At 40.4% G+C, this 19,150-nt stretch overlaps 1 protein-coding gene across 8 annotated transcripts; it reads right to left on the reverse strand.

Annotated features, from left to right (window-relative positions):
- Window positions 1-549: 549 nt before the first annotated feature.
- max (myc associated factor X) lies at window positions 550-17,523 on the reverse strand. 8 transcript variants are annotated; one of them, XM_085248202.1, is made up of 5 exons: window positions 17,341-17,523; window positions 17,021-17,047; window positions 9,397-9,504; window positions 3,983-4,106; window positions 550-2,168 (listed from the first exon to the last, which is right to left on the reverse strand). In XM_085248202.1, the coding sequence occupies exons 1-5, from the start codon at window positions 17,374-17,376 to the stop codon at window positions 1,981-1,983; spliced, it is 483 nt and encodes a 160-aa protein (XP_085104328.1). In that variant the 5' UTR covers window positions 17,377-17,523; the 3' UTR covers window positions 550-1,980. The 8 variants fall into 8 exon arrangements, with proteins under 8 accessions (XP_085104328.1, XP_085104325.1, XP_085104324.1 ...); XM_085248199.1 differs by having other exon boundaries at window positions 9,379-9,504; XM_085248198.1 differs by having other exon boundaries at window positions 3,983-4,121; window positions 9,379-9,504.
- Window positions 17,524-19,150: the final 1,627 nt, after the last annotated feature.

The raw sequence follows: 19,150 nt of genomic DNA on the forward strand, positions 1-19,150 counted from the left end.
TAGAGGCATAGCTTTGTGCCAACAAGTGAATCCCAAAGAGCTGGAAATGTGCCGTATATGTGTGCAGTGAGTCCTTAAAAAATTGAGGAAATTCAACAGGTGGAGGAGGAAAGAAGTTCCAAGGCTCTTTCTTTTCAGTTGAAAATTTCAAATGTTTTTATTCTTATGGCACTGTCATGTTTAACTTAAAAAACAAAAACCTTCCAACATATTTTGGCACACAAGCCTTCATCAGGGGAGTCAGTAGATCAATTCTGGGTCCCCGTGTATGATTTATTGTAGATTTCTTTAACATTTTGTGCACATTTTTTTGAAAAGAAAAGCCTTTGAGTTTTTCGATGTTTAGTGCCTCAAATAGCAGCTAAACAGTTGACATTTAGCATTTCAGTTGATCAATCTACTGTTTGATAAGGTCTCGTCCTAAATGGTCTCATTGGAAAGGCAGCTGTCAAGAAGCCATTCTTAAAAAAAAGAAATTGAGCAGAGTCCAATATTTTAGCACTTTCACACACCGAAGGAAATGCTGATCAGTGACCACAGACAGACAGCTAAAGGATAAAATAGTTTATTTTATAGTCTCATAGTAAAGGTAGGCCTCAACTTGCAAGACAATTGTTGGCAGTATGTACAACATACTTGTAATTTCCATGGAATGGAACTGGACAAAGACCTACTACACTAATAATATCCTTCTAAATAGAAATTAAATGGAAACAATATACATACCGTACACACACATTTCCTAGACACGAAAATGCTTCCTTTTTTTTTTTTCCTTGGAGGGGGGGGGGATTCAGCAACATTGATTTTTACTGTGTAAAGCACAACACACTGACATGGACTTCTTTTGCTTCCCTGTACTGCAGGAGACGGGGGCTACTTTTTCAGATTCAAAACCTAGTTCATAACCTTGAAGAAAACTACATGTGACAAAATCAGCATCATCTCATGACTTGTGTGATCACTAAAGAAATGCATAACATACTGTTTGAACTTGAAAACATCCAATTAATGCTTTTTTGAAATATATAAAACGAGATGCCTAATGTATTCAGCCACCTAAAGTCATCCACTACTTCAAGCTAAAGGACAAAATACGATATAAGTTCAGGAATATTCTCCTTCAAAACATCAATTTCAACAGAACAGGTTTCTCTCTCTCTTTTCTTTTTTTAATCATCTTGTGTTGACAAGTGTGTGCTGCAGGAAACGTCTGCAATCCAGTGGGGCTGAGGTGGGTTATCACTTTTAACATTTGCTCCGAGCATCTTCACATTCTTTACTGGAAAAAAAAAAGAAAGCTACAAATGTTTTATTCATTTTTAAAAAGGTAAATCTTTCCAAAACTTTTTTCTTTTTTTATCTAGGTGTGTGTGTAAATTCTAAACAAAAACAAAAAAAATACATAACATAGCAGTGCTTGAAAGAGTACACCTGGCTCATCCTTCCTCCCAAAGGAAAAAAAGATAACTTGGGGGAGGAGGAGGAGCTTTACTGAGGGTACACACACACACAAAAGAGCCTCGAGTCCTTACATAGCCAAGCTGCCTCTTTTTAGGATTTGGATTGATGTTGCTAAAGAAGGGGAGGATACCAATGATGGAGAACAAAAATCAACAGAGAAAGAGGGGTGGAGGAGGAGGGGAACCTGAAGCTCTCTAGGTGGATTGAAGCAGTTGTCTTTCACCCTGCTTACAACCTCTCTCCCGTGGGTGGAGACTGGCTGGAGAGAGACGATTGTGGCGGCTGTTGTGAGGAGATTTGATGGCGACGAGTCTCCAGTGCGAGCCCATCCAGAGATGGAGGAGAGAGGATGACGAGGGAGGCCGAGGTGGTCGTTGGCATGAAGGTAGGAGAGGTCGGTGAGCCTCGAGAGCTTTGAAGGCCGTCTCCCCTCTCGCCCTCCGCTGTGCTCTGCTGCCTTGACCGCACCTATTTTTTTTCCTTTTTTAATTTTTTCGTTTTAAGACGCTCGGCTCTCTAGCTTGCCTCCACGCGCACCTTCTTCCTGGTGGGTGGCTCTTCTGCCTCCGACTCCGAGCTGGAGTCGGAGCCGCCGTCGAAAGCCGACACGGCGCTGCCTTTGGGGTTGGTGTACAGGCTGCTGTCAGACGAGGAATAGTTGGCCTGGAGCTGAGCTGAGCCCTTCACTTTCTCCAGAGCGCGGACTGCGTGGACACAAAGGAACAGAGAACTCAAATTTACTGAAGAAACGATTGGTCTGAGGAAACACTGCTGATCATAATTCTCTGCTTTTATAAGCTGGACAGAAACCTGATTAGGATGCATTCAAAGCACTAACAGATTACTTTCAGCGCGAGATCTTGAAGTAATTAAACAGATTTCAAACAGTCAAACTTAAGAGTGAATCTGAATCCTGGGGCCAGAATCGCCCCAGCAAAGATACCAATCTGGATGGCATTAGAAATTGTGAAGGAGGGCATTTACTTTGGACTCTTACCTGCAGTTTCATGAGTTTAACAACTTCTCTTATTGGCAAATAGCTCTCCCGTGGCTATTCATACTACACCAAAGTAAAAAAAGTAGTAAATCAACTATTAAATGACAAAAAAGTTACAGCACCAATTTCTGTAGTTAAACTTCTTTAGACCGACAGAAAGGGCAGCTTCTTTGGGCCGGCCCACTCAACATTAAATTGGGTTGTTTGTCGCCCACAATGTCACATGAGCTCAATCAAACTGCTTCAAAGCCTGAAACTGGACTGTTTATTGAGCCTTCTAACAAACAAACAAACAAAAAAAACCCTTAATTTTACATATATTATCTTATTTCTATCAGTTTTGCTACAGCTGGCATTTTTGTGCAATCTAATGCTTAAAAGGGGGGAAGGGAAAAAATCAGAGTGATGACGCAGGGGTCTCACAAAATTTTAGCCTCCTGAGACCATGCATCCTTATGTGGGAACACTGCACTCAGGATTTTCTGTATCCTACACTTAACTCTGCTCAATGAAGCGTATTATACTTTGTTAAAAGATGGTGACTTATTGTATTATAGTGTAAAATAAAGCAAATGCAACCATTTTCGGCTCAGTTATCAGGAGGGTTTAAGACTTTAAGAAACAAACGTGATTCATATACATATGGAAAACATCCTCATTTTGCACAAGAGTATATTAATGCACCATGTCTAAGCTACACCTTTCATTGAGTTTTGGAGGATTTTAGGTACATCAGAGAGCAGAACATGATGGTCCAAATTTGCTCAAGGTCTAAACAATGACAATATTTAGACCTTTGTCTCTCCAAAGTCTCTGAGAAAGCTTCCTGTGCTCAACAGTTAAAACCATTTTTGTCTCTTGGATTCTCCAGTAATGCTTGGTACGAAATGCACATTTGTAGGTCCTTTTGCTTTTTATGTCGAAAATCAATCTTGTTTCCATCATTCTGAGCTTTGCCAGGTTTGTCTAATCCTTCACTCTGGTTTTAGTAACCACCATCTTCGTTTACATGACTGTTATGAGCTTACTGAAGAAAGCCGATTGTAACCTGGTTACTGAGAAGCGTGGAAATATTAGCCTTAGAGCAACCTCGGCCCTGGACGTAAAAATAGACAAGCACATCTCATACATAAACTTTAGAAACATGAGGGAGAGACGTTAGAGGGGCCATTCTCTTTTAGGTGATTACATGGAGGTACAAGGAGGCATGTTATTAAACGCTCAAACATAATGATAAAATGTTGTATTTCCCCCATGTAGTTGCAGATGATCCTATAGTAAATTTAGAACAGAAAAGGGGGCAGACTTGTTCTTTTTCTAAAAAAATAAAAATAAATCTGTTTATGCGTAAAGAGCAGTGTGTTCTGAAACTATTCACACACACACACTCCTTTATCGCCAAAACATTCAAACAAACATTTATTGTTCGGCCGTCCACGCTTGCACCTATCAGGTGGAAAACCTCACAGCCGACCCAAACCAGCATTAATCAGCCCGCCTCTCCCCGATAAGAAGTGTTACCTTGTTGCTCAAGCAGTGCGTTCTGCCTCTTCAGGTCGTCGATGTCCTGCTGGTGTGTGTGGTTTTTCCGCCTCATGTACTGAATGTACTCTGTGGCTTTGTCTAGGATTTGAGCTCGAGACGCCTGTTTGGTAGACTGCTGTTAGTGACACATGCAAAAATTGAAGCAATGACGCAAGTATACAGAGTCTTTATCACATTTCTAACACAGTAACTCTAACCCCTGCCATGATGCTACGCAGACTGGCCCCAGAGAGCAGCACACTGCAGACTCAAACCACTGCAGGACACTACAGGGTATCTGAGACAGCAGTGCATTTCTCTACCTAGCTTGCCTTCTTTTAACCCCCTGAAATCTGCTAGCACTTCAGTCTGACATGCATAAGCTTTGTCATACCCCTGACAAGTTACGGTCAGAGGCCTCTCCTCGATTACAGCAGACAACAAACACTGCAGCAGCAACCAGCTCAGATTACAGCTTTGCCATCATGCCTACCTGGTGTCTGTCAGCTACTTGACCTGTACAAATTATGGCTGGGTATCACTGATTTTAAAAAAAATCATTTAAAGGCTCCAACTTACCTTCTGTTTAAGAAAAACAAGTCTAATTTAAATTAAAGTGACAGTGACAGCAAGAGGTGTCCACCATAGAGAATGTGATACAATCCCCCGTTTCTAGGGAAAAGTGAAAAGTGCCAGATGTGTATGAGTGTCAAAGAAGGTGCCGAACCAAAGTTGCCTGCAGGTTTTTCTTGTGCAAACACTCGCTAACCAGTAGCTCAGGACAACTGGAGAAAGTGCTACACTCACTGGAAATGAGAACGCTTCCCTTAGAAGTAAAAGCTGTGCTGCAGAGCTGAAGCAAACATGATTTTCATTGAATGCCAATGATCTGTTTCCTGCTTGTGACGCAACAGCTCGGAGAGTAGCTGGACCATATTTGTAGACAACTCCATCACTTCCATTCAAACAACTGCAGCAATATGCTAGCGATCAAAGCAATCACAAGGCCAAATGGTCAGGGAACAACCTAGCAACAGGTGAGTCACTGGCCGGTCTGTAGGCCTGCGTGCCTGTGTCTTTAGCAATTATTTTCCTAGCAACTGCAATCAAACCTCCAGCAACCAGTTGGGGATTATGTATCCTTCACAACAGGCAGTTACCAGGTGGTCACTAACCACTCTAAGCCCAAGGCCTTATTCAGTTGATCTTTTATTGCCACACATCCAAAATTGGCAATAAGTTAATTTCACATGGCTAGCAATGGCACGTTTACAAAACTTCAATTAAGGTCATGCGTTGCAAAGAACACGCCACTGGAAATAAATTTAAGTATATTTGGGATTTAAGCTTTATTTAACTGTCTATACTGAGGCCACTATGTAGTTTATTCGAGTTGGCATATCTGCACTGCAATTTTGCTACTCGAATAGCACTTGTGAGTGGAACTTATCTCTTCAAGTTGAGCTGCTCTCTTCCCGTCAGTTTGGCAGATAGAGGCACAAGAAGTGCTCGTCAGAAATGCACAGATGGAAACGGCACCAATCGCAGTCATTGCAATGAAATGCAGTTACCTTTGTAGGGCGATGCATGCCTGGTCACGAGGTTTCATAGGATTTTGCAGTTACAACGTACCCACAGCATAAATTTAATGCAAACATTTAAACTCTACATTACTCTTATTGATAAAGGTAAGCCAAGTAGTATGGATAAATATATGTGGACATTTTCCTCTGCCTCAGAAGGTTAACACTGCTAACTGGACCTTCACCCCATCCACAGATGTGTTGCTGCCAGAGGAGGCAAAAAATGTCCATCAGATATATCCTACAGATGATATGGATGTCCCCAACTACTAATTTCATAACCGCTTTAATGCCTTTGCAGGTTAAACACTGCGTTAAAGGGGATACGAGTTGATTTCAGCTCCTTACCCTGCAACAAAACACATTTGGGCAGAAACACAACCCAAATATCTCCAAGTCTGATGGCAGTAAAGCTGCTCTTGGGTAGCGCTTTAGCAGCTCTACTGCTGAATTACAGCTCACCCCAAGAAACTCAGAAGGCTTTAAACCTTACTTCAACTCAAAGGCAGAAGCGGACTGACATTTAAGGAACAGACGTGTTTCTTCTTTCCCAAAAAGCAGTTAATCAATGGAAAATTAGAATTTAGACTGAGGATCAAGTCTAACAGTCAGGAAACAATAAGTGTGGCACCACCAGCCTTCCTTCCTTCTAGATTATAGGCTCAACATGCTTGCACTGAATGCACTTTCCAACGCTCAACTATTTAACACGTCCACATATTCTAAAGCAGCCAACATACTAGTGTTCATTATCTTGATCAAAACACTGCTTGAAAGAATTTTCCAAGATGCAATCTATCACATTTTTTTACTCTGCTTGTTTACGACATACATTACGGCCATTAGTGCAGGGGAAGGGGAGCTGTTGGGTAAGAAAAAACCAAACACTACTCAAGCCAAAATACCAACAAAAAACAGAAAAAAGATCAGAATTACAGTCAAACCACTGCAATCTTCTGTTTAACACTAGAAGGCCAGAACCACTAGGAACGTGAAAAAGATGCTCAATCATTAAAAAGGTTTGTTTATTTTGTAATTCGTCCCATATTTAAAGAGTTAAGCCTTCTGGTTAATCTGCCTGTTTATGATCAGCACATTGGTGCAAGTGATATGCCATAAACCAGCGGTCCCCGACTTTTGCGCCACGGACCAGCCTTTAAGGTGTCGCGTATAAATACAACAAAATAAAACTAGTACCGGTACCGAAAAAAAAAAGATTTATTCATAACACACGTGAAAAGACTCAGGAAAACCGAGTTAACGATAAAAACGATTAAAACGATAAAAACGATAACAAAATAACGCTGAAAACCGATAAAAACCTTGAAAACCATACATTTCACACCTGAGCCTCAACTCTCGCGGCCCGGTACCAAATGACACACGGACCGGTACCGGTCCGAGGCCCGGGGACTGCTGCCATAAACAGCCTCATAACCATTTATGCTAGTGTGGCTCGATCAGCCACACTCATCTCAAAGAAGGTTCACAACTCCCAATCCGTAACTGAACAGGGGAAGTCCATATTCCTATTTTTTACGTTAATGCAAGTTTAAGGTCTAAAAATTGGCAAAATGTTTATTATTGGGAACTGTGACCAAAGACTGTGAACCTGCCCAAACCACAACAGACTGCCACTTGGTAATCTTTGAAACACAGACTCAGAAGCACAAAAGTACACTGATTTGATACCCAGCCATAACTTGTTTTGTTGTTTTACAGTGGGGCAAAAAAGTATTTAGTCAGCCACCGATTGTGCAAGTTCCCCCACTTAAAATGATGACAGAGGTCAGTAATTTGCACCAGAGGTACACTTCAACTGTGAGAGACAGAATGTGAAAAAAAAAATCCATGAATCCACATGGTAGGATTTGTAAAGAATTTATTCGTAAATTAGGGTGGAAAATAAGTATTTGGTCACCTGAAACAAGGAAAATCTCTGGCTCTCACAGACCTGTAACGTCTTCTGTAAGAAGCTTTTCTGTCCCCCACTCGTTACCTGTATGAATGGCACCTGTTTGAACTCATCATCTGTATAAAAGACACCTGTCCACAGCCTCAAACAGTCAGACTCCAAACTCCGCCATGGCCAAGACCAAAGAGCTTTCGAAGGACACCAGGAAAAGTATTGTAGACCTGCACCAGACTGGGAAGAGTGAATCTACAATAGGCAAGCAGCTTGGTGTGAAAAAATCAACTGTGGGAGCAATCATCAGAAAATGGAAGACATACAAGACCACTGATAATCTCCCTCGATCTGGGGCTCCACGCAAGATCTCATCCCGTGGGGTCAAAATGATCATGAGAACGGTGAGTAAAGATCCCAGAACCACACGGGGGGACCTGGTGAATGACCTGCAGAGAGCTGGGACCAAAGTAACAAAGGTCACCATCAGTAACACACTACAACGGCAGGGAATCAAATCCCGCAGTGCCAGACGTGTTCCGCTGCTGAAGCCAGTGCATGTCGAGGCCCGTCTGAAGTTTGCCAGAGAGCACATGGATGATACAGCAGAGGATTGGGAGAATGTCATGTGGTCAGATGAAACCAAAGTAGAACTTTTTGGTATAAACTCAACTCGTTGTGTTTGGAGGAAGAAGAATACTGAGTTGCATCCCAAGAACACCATACCTACTGTGAAGCATGGGGGTGGAAACATCATGCTATGGGGCTGTTTTTCTGCCAAGGGGACAGGACGACTGATCCGTGTTAAGGACAGAATGAATGGGGCCATGTATCGTGAGATTTTGAGCCAAAACCTCCTTCCATCAGTGAGAACTTTGAAGATGAAACGAGGCTGGGTCTTCCAACATGACAATGATCCAAAACACACCGCCCGGGCAACAAAGGAGTGGCTCCGTAAGAAGCATTTGAAAGTCCTGGAGTGGCCTAGCCAGTCTCCAGACCTCAACCCCATAGAAAATCTGTGGCGGGAGTTGAAAGTCCGTGGTGCTCGGCGACAGCCCCAAAACATCACTGCTCTCGAGAAGATCTGCATGTAGGAATGGGCCAAAATACCAGCTACTGTGTGTGCAAACCTGGTAAAGACCTATAGTAAACGTTTGACCTCTGTTATTGCCAACAAAGGTTATGTTACAAAGTATTGAGTTGTATTTTTGTTATTGACCAAATACTTATTTTCCACCCTGATTTACGAATAAATTCTTTACAAATCCTACCATGTGGATTCATGGATTTTTTTTTCACATTCTGTCTCTCACAGTTGAAGTGTACCTCTGGTGCAAATTACTGACCTCTGTCATCATTTTAGGTGGGGGAACTTGCACAATCGGTGGCTGACTAAATACTTTTTTGCCCCACTGTAATCGATAGCTAAACAGCGATGTCCATGTGGTGATTCGGACTGAGATAAATATAGCCGAGCGTCTTATCAAGCCATTTTGCACTGTGTGTTTCCTGAACTGAAATAAAACCCTTGTGCAGCCAGTTGCTGAACCCACTCTAAAAATTCTCTACGTCAATGATGTCAAAACAGGAAGAGAGCAACAAAATGTCCTCATAATAACTTCCCAATGCTGCTCCAAGTACTTAGACTGCATCACTGCCTTCCTGTTGCCAGTCTGCACCCTTCTACCATTTACCCTCCACTAATCAGCTGCCCAATCAATGCCCTCCACATGAAGCAACAAGACATCTGCATCTCTGAACATCTACATGCTGTTTTCTAAACATCATAAACAGTAAAATTCACATTTTAGCATAGACATGACACAATAACAATTCATTCAAATTCAAATATTTTTCATACATGAGTGTGTAGTTGGCATTTGTGTGGTAGGCAGACTTACAGGCTGAGTGTTACCAACCTTTTCTCCCTGCAGGGAGGGTACCGAGTCTCGGAGGCTGTGAAAGCTGTCTTTGATGTGGTCCCTACGCTTGCGCTCCAGCGCATTGTGGTGTGCCCGTTTGTCTGCCTGCAATGACAAGAGTCACAGGGCCTTAAGCCAGGCAGCAGAGCAGCGTGGGTAGAGGGACAGCGGGTGTCCAGCCGTCCCAGTCAAACGTTCACAAGCCGCTCTGCTGCCAAGTCGCACTCTGCAGTAAAACACTGCTTTGTGCTTTTAATTCAGTGCAGCCATCATTATTATTAACCAACCATTACAGAGGAGGAGGACTCATTTAAGATGTAGTTAATATCCCCAGTAAGGCATCAAAATTAGTTTGTCTTCAATCTATAATAAAACACTGAGAATGATAGTCACACATTTTTAAGGCCATCTTTAAACTGCTCAACAGCCTCAACCTGTAAAAATTCATTTTACTATTAAAGATGTAAATCCTTTCCTTTTCACCAACTTCAAAATTTGTGAAACATAACCCTCCTTTCTTCTTTTTTAATATCAACACACTTATCTTGTCATTTTAAAGAAATTCATATTAAAACAGGGACTGCAGTTCACTGAAACTCATGCAAATATTATCGCTCTGTAATCCACAAGATAAAAGGTTTAACCTCACAGTCCTCAACGGATTTCAATATCAGCAGCCGATATGACAGATTCTACATAGAAGGCCAGATCTTAGTGTAGACCGTCATTACTCTGATATTTTACCCAAATTTAAATATGACCAAAGGTGAGAAAACTTTTCTTTTTAACTAAACATAAGGAAGATATAACATATTTAAACACAAAATGCTTAAATTTATTAGACCAATAGTCATAAAAACAATCAAGCTAATATTTTAGAAATAGTCCAAAACTTGTTTAAATCTAAAAAATTATATTGGTATTTATTAGACAAACTGCATTTGTGTTTTTTAATACCTGCATTTATGCCGGCACACTGTACTCATCTGAGAAGTCCGAATTTAAGAACATCAGTCAACCATAGAAATCTAAATAAATAACTTTAAATTTTGCAAATTAAAGAGCATAAAGTGCATATTGGTGGATTAACAATCACAGAAACGTGAAAAATTATTTTGGTAATCACCAATAGTGTTAATCTAGTGTGACATAAACCTTACATTGGATAGTGGTCTAATAAATTTGCCAAGCACTGTAGATGCATTATTACATCTTAACATGCTAACAATGAAATGCTACTTCCAGCTCCCTCTTCATTTGCTGCAAAACTCTATTGTCTAAAATAGACCAAAATACGGAGAAATCTCTAAATTTGAACATGAAAACTAGTCACTGCAAACATGATGACAAATAATAGTGTCAGCTAACTCCCTGATGAGAAAGTAAACAGTTCAGCAGTCATGAACAGAGGTTGTTTTGCTCTCCAACCTTTATGGGGTTCGGCTTTTCACCGTAAATTTGAGGTTAATTTTAGGCTGTTGTATGAACTAAAATACAACATTTTTCATGTCTTTTGTCAAATCAAATAACTAGCTTAACTATAACAACCCAACACTATTAACAAACACCAACTAAAAACAGGCACATAACTAGCTGTTAATTCAAAACCACACATCTGAACTCCAATTATTAAACTCGAGGCATAAAACAGCTGCCATTAGCACATGACCAGAGCACTGATCAGCATGTAGTTCGGCCTGTTTTTAGGCCAAACAATTACAGCCTCCAATCAAATCTGACTCCTGACTAATCCATGCTGTCACCAGGCTGAGCCCAACTCCCAATAAGAGCCTCCAAAATCATCTGTACATCCACCATCACACAGCTTCAGCAAAGCACGAGATGTGACTAAAATATTAGCAATGAAAACAGAACAATATTTGTGGTCACGCCACAGTTTCAGGCAAAGAGAAGAGGAGACAGAAGTCAGGTGACCTTGTGTCATCTGACTCATTTTGTCCATGGATTACAACAAAAGCCAAAGTGGCCACGAGTGAGATGAAGAGCAGGTTAAGACAAGCCTTTTGCTGTGATCTCGGTGGGCGTAAAGCGTGACTCAAGTAATACTTTAAGCAAGTAAACATCCTGCTGAAGGTCTTAGCAAGAAGATAAATGCTGCAGAGCATGAACACATCCTAGACACCCTGAGTGTCACTGAAACTGAAACTTTAATTAAAAAAAAAAAAAAAACCAAACAAAACCCCACATATATACCCTTAAAGCTACCCACAATGCATATCATGTGACTCAGTGGCAGCTGCTCCTACAGTGTGTTGCATAAAACAGAGACCAACCAGAAAGGAGAAAAAACCACCAGGACCATGTGCCTCATTGTGCCAAGCACTCCCTCCATTAATCCTTGCATGAACAAACATGACTGCTATTGATGGCATGTGCAATTACCAGTCTGGTGGCTGTATCTATGGATGCTTCAGCGACGAGACAATAGATACAGAAAGTGCACGTGGTTGACTTTCTTGTTCAACGGCAATGAGGGGAAGACTATTATGTTCAGTATATTAACAGGAGTAAAGCCCAGAGTATGTTAGCATTCATTTATTATAGAATTCCTGCTTGTTAAAAGCAAGTGGTGACTTACAGACAAGCTATTTAAAACACTGGAACTGCTTTAAATACAGTTACCAATCAACGCTGGCTGGTTTACTTTCCCTTTTGTAAATGTACAGTTTATTTGGCTAAACTCAGAGCTGGACGATAAAAATGACAAAAGAAATGCCCATGAATAAAGTTTTGCTCAATATAAATATAAGATATGGTCACCATAAAGCTGACAAACCTTATTCCAGCATGTTTTGACAGATAAGACAAAAGACCAATGATAATGAGAACACAGAGCCACGTCAGCATAGGCTGACATAGGAGGTGTAGCCAGTAGCACCACATATGCTAGTGTTTGGGCTGCAGCAGTACAAGTGAGTGTGATTGAGATAAAACAAAATAAAAAGTTTAACGACGACTCGCGGCACAAGACTCAAGCTACGAGAACTTTGCTGAATGGAACTGTCCGATAACAAGACACGATGCCAGTAAGCACAGTCGATAATGTTGAATTAAAGGAACTGACCATTAACATTTCTCGTACTTTCAAAGCTGTACATGGACTGTAGAGCGACGGCTGGACAGCTGTGTCATTCTTCGCCACCACACTGGCTTTGTGGTCAAGTTGCACATCTGATCCATATGAGCGTCACTGCCCACTTTGTTGAGACGGCACTTTGCTTCTTATTCGAAAAAGAAAGTGTACTTTACTGATCCCCGTGGGGAAATTCCTCTCTGCATTTAACCCCTTCACTCAGTGAAGCAGTGGGCAGCCATTGGGCGCCCGGGGAGCAGTGTGTAGGGACGGTACCTTGCTCAGGGGTACCTCAGGGTAGCTGTTCAGGGGAATACAACCCGTTCCTCTGCTTCAGGGAACAGACGTTATAGACATAACTGTTCGCTTGTGCCTTGGAGCACAAGTGGCCCTAAACTATCTGAATGTTCTCCTTTGCCTGCATTTGAAAGGTTCTTGAATTTGTACAGACAGTCTGAATCTATATTAAAAAATATATATATATCATTTTTTTTAATATCGGATTAATATCTAGGTTATACTTATTTGGAACAGACCAAAGATTTCAGTTTTCCATTTGTGTTTGTGTTCTTGGTTGTATATCTTGGTATGAAAAAGAACCTCTAAGCTTGACCGAAATTGTGAGTCCATTTACAGCACGATTTATATTTCAGACTGATAAGAAAGAAATTATTGTTTTATGACTTTCTTTCCCATATCAGCCAGCCCTAGTTAAACCTCACAATAAACTCCAATCCAATAATTCCATAAAGCTGCTTTTGTTTCCTCATTTCTTTCCATTCGTTTAAAATTAGCAAAAATAAGCTTCACAGGCGGATTTTGACAGGCCTTTCACGCTTCTTCAAAGTCTTCGTTCACTATTAAGTGCTGATTTGAACAAAGTTCCACCACAGATATATATTTTAGTGCCTTTAAGTTACTCTTTGGCAATGTAAGTCGCACTCTCAAGAGGATGTTGAATATTTACAAAAACCATCAGAATTTGAATTTATAATAAATGTTTTAAAAGCATATAAATGTTAAATGTTCATGCAAAGTTTCATTGCACCAGTTAAAGAGGAGACAGGGTGCATAAAGACATTTAAAACCACTGCAGTTTAAAACAGTTTCAAGGTCTGCAGTAGTGACTTATAAGTATAAAATGTAAGTACTTTTTTTTAAGGGAAAAGTGGTTCTGTTCGGACAGTAAATATCACATTAGTAAAGATAAGGTTAGTCATTTCATGAAAAATTTGATTTATTTAATACCACCCACCTCATGACCTCAGAGGTAAATGATTTTTAGTGGTACACCAACTTCAGTCTGTTTAATTGAGGCAAGATTTTACCTTCAGCCTATGAATATTTTATATAATTTAATATTTTTACAAGCCCGAAAGCAAAAAAAACAAAACAACTGTATCTGAGAAGGTCTAGAGGAAACGCAATTATTTAGATTTATATGAAATGACCCAGCTGTCTGCACTATACATGCTCTAACCTACATAATTATAATTTATATTGAACACTAATCTAATAACGATTAGCGGTTAATATGAAACTGCTTTTTTACATTACAAAATTTTATTAATCTGAGTACCAGTGAGGGTACTTTTTACTACTGTTAAATGTGTCTTTGGGAAAAGAAAACATCTCAAATTCTGTTTGTTCTTGTTGTTTCTTTTGAAGGCAAAAAAAAGAGTGAAAATAAGCTGACAGAAAACCTTGTTTTGGGAAAATTAAACAATATAATTGCCCCCAAATATCAAGATGTGACCCCATAGTACCGACAGAAAAATAAGGAATCATGCCTCTTTCTGAGAGCAGATTAAAGGACAGACACCACACCCTTTACATAAAATAGCCACAAGATCTCCACGTATGTACTGTCACGTAACCTGACATACCTTTCAACAAGTCTGTTCCTTCAGAGAGCCAGGACTGCAGCAATGTTTTCTTTATTTCTGACTTGTGTAGGAAATTTTAATTCCAAGTGAATCCACTTTAAAGGTTACATCATGCACATAATTACATTTAACTAGGTCGCCAACACTAAACAGCTGCTATAAACACAGCAGTATCTGCATCGTCAAGCTACCTTGTTGAGCACATCAGGCTCCACAAAAAGCAGGTGTCCTATTACCTGCTTGCAACCATTATCACTTCACTGTAAAGCTGATACGTTCTGCTGGCGGCCTACGCCAGCTGAGCTTCTCCTCCGTTCTATTCATACCTGATCATGAGACATTACATAACACCACCAGGTGCCTAGCTGCTGCTTCCTGGCCATTCCTTGACCAACTCACCTTCCCCGCACGAAAGCCTACGCTGCTGTCAAAACTTTTTCCACCAGTAACCATGGAAACGCCACTAAAACAGATTCGCCAGCAAGTGAAGCAAAGTTGACGATTTAAAAAAAATGTCCTCATTAGGACATATTTAAGATCTTACAATGACTGGTTTCACTGTTCATTAGTTTATACATTTCTGTTCTTGGAGCTACAAAACAAATCATATTTTGCCCCTCGTACATTTTCTAACCATTACACACTGCATACCATACATACATTAAGTGCTTAGCAGCCCCTTTGCTCCATGACTAGACAGCGTTCAGTCTCTTATCTCACCTTCCAAGACATATCTACAGACAACAGGCCCACTTTCCACATCACTATTCAAGTTTTGAGAACTATTCAATGTCTGCCACACCAAAACCATCATTACATTTTATTCCTATCTCTGTTTGCACAGCTAAAGTGGTGAATTTAGCTTTTTGGAAACAGAAATTGCAATCTGGGAAGTGCAATCCTGAGAAAATACGAGCCACAATCGAATTTAAAAAATAAATAAATAACTGAGAGCATCTGAATAAGCTGACAAAAGTATTCTTGGTGGTAAATTTACTTGTCTGTAGATAATTAAACCACGAAGAGACACCATTCTGTTCTATTACTGCTGTTTGGCAAAACAAGAAGAAGGAAACTTCTTTTTATCCTTTATAAAATAATGATATTTCTCCACGCATCTGTGAGCACATCTGCCAATGTTGCAACATTTTTTTATACACTTGAGACCACTTTTTTTTTAAGCCATCTGACAAACATCCAAAATTATGACTAAGGTAACACTTCAATAATTGTGCAAAGCACTGGTGATTTTTTTCTAAAAGCAACTTGCCAGGTTTTGCTCTAAAGCTAGCTTTTCTCTAACTGTCTGAAGCAGTAAGTCAGGGTTTTCCTGCAAATAAAATTAACTGTGTTAAATATATTTACTCTTTTTTTTTTTAATGGGGTTTAATCTAGTTTAAATTCACCCCCCAGAAACAGAAAAATGCATAAACTTCTTGTAAGTAAGGCAACCATAAGCAGACCAATGGGACTTGCTTGCATAATCAACCCCGAAAGGCCCATTTTAAGCAAGAAGAAAAATGCTCCTACTGTTCAGCAGAAAACTAAATATTTTCGGTATGCATGTATAAACTAGACAACACAAGCAGAACATTAAAGTCAGTATTGATCAAAAAATAAAGAGAGAATTGCCTCAGGTCTGTTGGGGGGGAACCAGCAAAAAGGCTATTTTCTAATCTTTATATCACTTCATGTTAACATGTTAACACTAATATTTCCTAAACAGCTCTTCCGCATTTTAATTCTAGTTATTTGACAGGCGGGGAAACATGGTGTTTTTGTGTGCACCAACCAAATCGTGCAGGGTGTTTTTTTTCCCCCTAGCTTGTATGCATGCAGCTATACGTCATTCATTTAGGCTGCCAGCCTTTTCGCTGCCTGTAGAGAGAAGATGGCTCTAATCACCGTCTGCAATACAGGAAAACATCCCGCTGCACCCTTTCCTGACACCAAGCCCTGTCCGAGGAGATGCAGCAGCCTCTCTACCCGTTACGCCCCCCTCTGCATCTGCATCATGGATGCAGAACAAAATGTAAACGCGCTCTCTTTACTAAGATGACCTACATGTATGATATGCAAACCTGATTGTGAGCGGAATCCCCGCGGAGGGGAGCAAAAAAGCCTGGGGTGGAAGAGGGGGGGGGGAGACGACTCAGGCCACTAACCTGCTGCTACGGAGCACAGAAGGCTTTGTGTTAACCGGAAAAAAACAACAAACACGCGCACACACACAAAAAAAGCCTCTGTAGGGATAAAGCTTTGGTCTAAATATAGATTTCGTGTTACAGTCTCCCTATGGTCGGGTATACACAGGATGGGGGATACCCTGCAATACACTGAAGCCGAGGATTATCGCTTCACTTGCAGAGATGCATGAACAACTACACGCAAAGCAAAAAATACCGTCCACACACACATATATAAATAAATTTAAAACATACACGTGTTATCATCGAGATAACCGCACTATCACATTCTCTCTCATGACTAGCCCCCACCACCCAAATAGTGCAATCTGACTAATACACCATAATAAATAAATAAAAATTAAATAAGCAAAGTGGTGATGAATAAGTTAACTTAGCAATAATCAGAGACACATTTTTTTGTGTCGACAGTGGACAAATCCAGCATTACGCACCACAGAGTGATATCTCGGTGATTCTTCCTGCAAAGAAACAGAACAAAAAGTACAATTGTAGCCACAATTCTTCGTAAAGCTCCACAATCTCACTGTTTTCGCTGAAGAAAAGTAAGATAATTAATCAGGTCAACAATGAGCTGATGCAAGAAAGCCTACTGTTTCTTATCATTTAGCTGGAATCCCGATAAAATTACTCAGAAGATCAGAGCTAGCCAGCTTACTGCCAGCTAGCGCTTAGCCGACGAGCTAGTTGAGCTAAAACAAATTTCCAGCTGGCGGAATAACATCCTTAAAAAGCAAAAAGCAGCCATACTTACGTCACTATCGACTTCGATGTCATCGTTATCACTCATTCTTCGATTAAATAGGCTAGTTTAAACGGACGGGTGGCTAAAAAAACAACATGAATCAGCTTAGCACCGAGCGGCGCTCCTATACACGGACAGCTAACAGCTCACGTTCTGTTTGGACGGAGCCGAGGTGGACTCTACGGGCTCCACGTGACTGCACTCCACACACGCAGCTGCCACACCGCTGTACACATGCGCAGAAGCAAGAGGGCTTTTGGGAAGTGTAGTCGATAGGATTGTTTTTCTTAATTTCTCAGATGCAAATTAATATTTGTGGAGCATTTTACTACAGGTAGTATTTATAAAATATACAATTTCCCCTGGATGAGTCAAGAAAGCATTATACAGAAAGTCTGAATACCGTTGTAAATGTAAGCAGTTGTTATTTCTAAACTACAATATCCAGGAGGGATTTCGCTTGTATACTACGTCACAGCGTCTTTATTTTTCTGATTTGCATTCTGGGAATTGTGGTTGGAGTCGTATTTGTATGCCAGAAGAGCTAAACGGGCCATGGCTGAGACACGTGGATTTTAAGAACATACTGAAGAAACATAAACTCTCACATGCTCAGGCCCAGCTACAGCAGCCTACAAATATACACCAATCAGGCGATTCATTCCTAGTATGCCTCTCCTTCTTTTCTGTTTTTCTTTTTATTTCTTTTCATCTTGTTTGTGTTTTATGTGATTCGTTTTCTTTTTAGGGATCAAGAGTATGAAATTAAGATTGACTGAGTCCTGTCCAAAAACTATAACTTGTGTTGTTTTCTTAGTTTTTTTTTTAAAAAAATGATAAAAACAATAAAATATCCTTGGGTTATTATTTGGGATACACAAAATAATGTTAATGATTCAATTGATAAACTAAAATTTAAGAAAACAAACAAACAGACCTTTCTGTAATGCCAGTGGAATAAATGCAAATAGGAGCTGGTCTCTGCACAAATAATAGCAAGAGTAAGAGCAATAATCTGCTCTGGGGCTTCCTTTTTTCACTAAATTGTGCTGTAGATAAGGAGCTTACACTGTGGATTATTCTGCACTGCAACAGTGAATCAGTAATTGTTTTTTTTTTATGGCTGGGAGAAGCCTCCTCCATTCCCCCACCAGCAGGTCAAGAGACCACATCAGCTGCAGGCAACATCCTGTTTGCTTTCCCTGCTGCTTTACACCTGCACTGACCTTCATCCTTCTGTCAAGCCAGTCTAGATCATCTGCCTCTTCTATTTCTTGTATACTCCGCCAGTTTTGGGCCCCATCTACAATTTTCTTGAATCTTGTTGTATGTCCTGCAGCAGGATGGCCCAACAGGGTCACCTAGAAATATGGTCAGTAACAGCATACCTGTTTTTAATAGAAGACAACACAATAAGGCCAGGCTTTAATAATGCATCTGCTGCAGTGAAGCCTCTCCGTCTTCATGCATGACAGCAAGAAGCCATCAAGCTGTGTATGTGCACCAAAATTGAATTTAAATTACCTCGAGGGATGGGTTATGTTATAGAATAATAAGATGATGAAGTAGATATAGCAAAAGTCAAAATTTTCTGCTGTCTCACCACACCCTTAATACTGTTTCTCACAGGCCTGAGCTGAGTTATGAAGTGTGGAGCACCATTACAGTTCACAGTGTTCAGGCTGCAGGAAGGTAGAGACACTGATTAACTATAGAAGAAGAAAAAACTATTAAAATCCAGGTATAAGGAAGACTTGGCTGTAATTACAGCTAGAAAAGATGATCTGTCCAGACTGAACCACCTTCCCCTCCCCCCCGT

This window comes from Mchenga conophoros, linkage group LG15 (assembly GCF_057382185.1).
Source record: "Mchenga conophoros isolate Kocher_MC1m ecotype Shallow Benthic linkage group LG15, M_conophoros_male_GT1.1, whole genome shotgun sequence".
Lineage (NCBI taxonomy): Eukaryota > Metazoa > Chordata > Actinopteri > Cichliformes > Cichlidae > Mchenga > Mchenga conophoros.

Bases quoted from the DNA above. Each gene is read 5' to 3' on its own strand.
- max (XM_085248198.1), bottom strand. From the start codon at position 17,376: ATGAGTGATAACGATGACATCGAAGTCGATAGTGAC. The intron at 17,048-17,340 runs GTAAGTATGGCT...GTTTCTTTGCAG, and splicing joins ACATCGAAGTCGATAGTGAC to GAAGAATCACCGAGATATCA. The intron at 2,169-3,982 runs GTAACACTTCTT...GTGTCCACGCAG, and splicing joins CGCACTGCTTGAGCAACAAG to TCCGCGCTCTGGAGAAAGTG.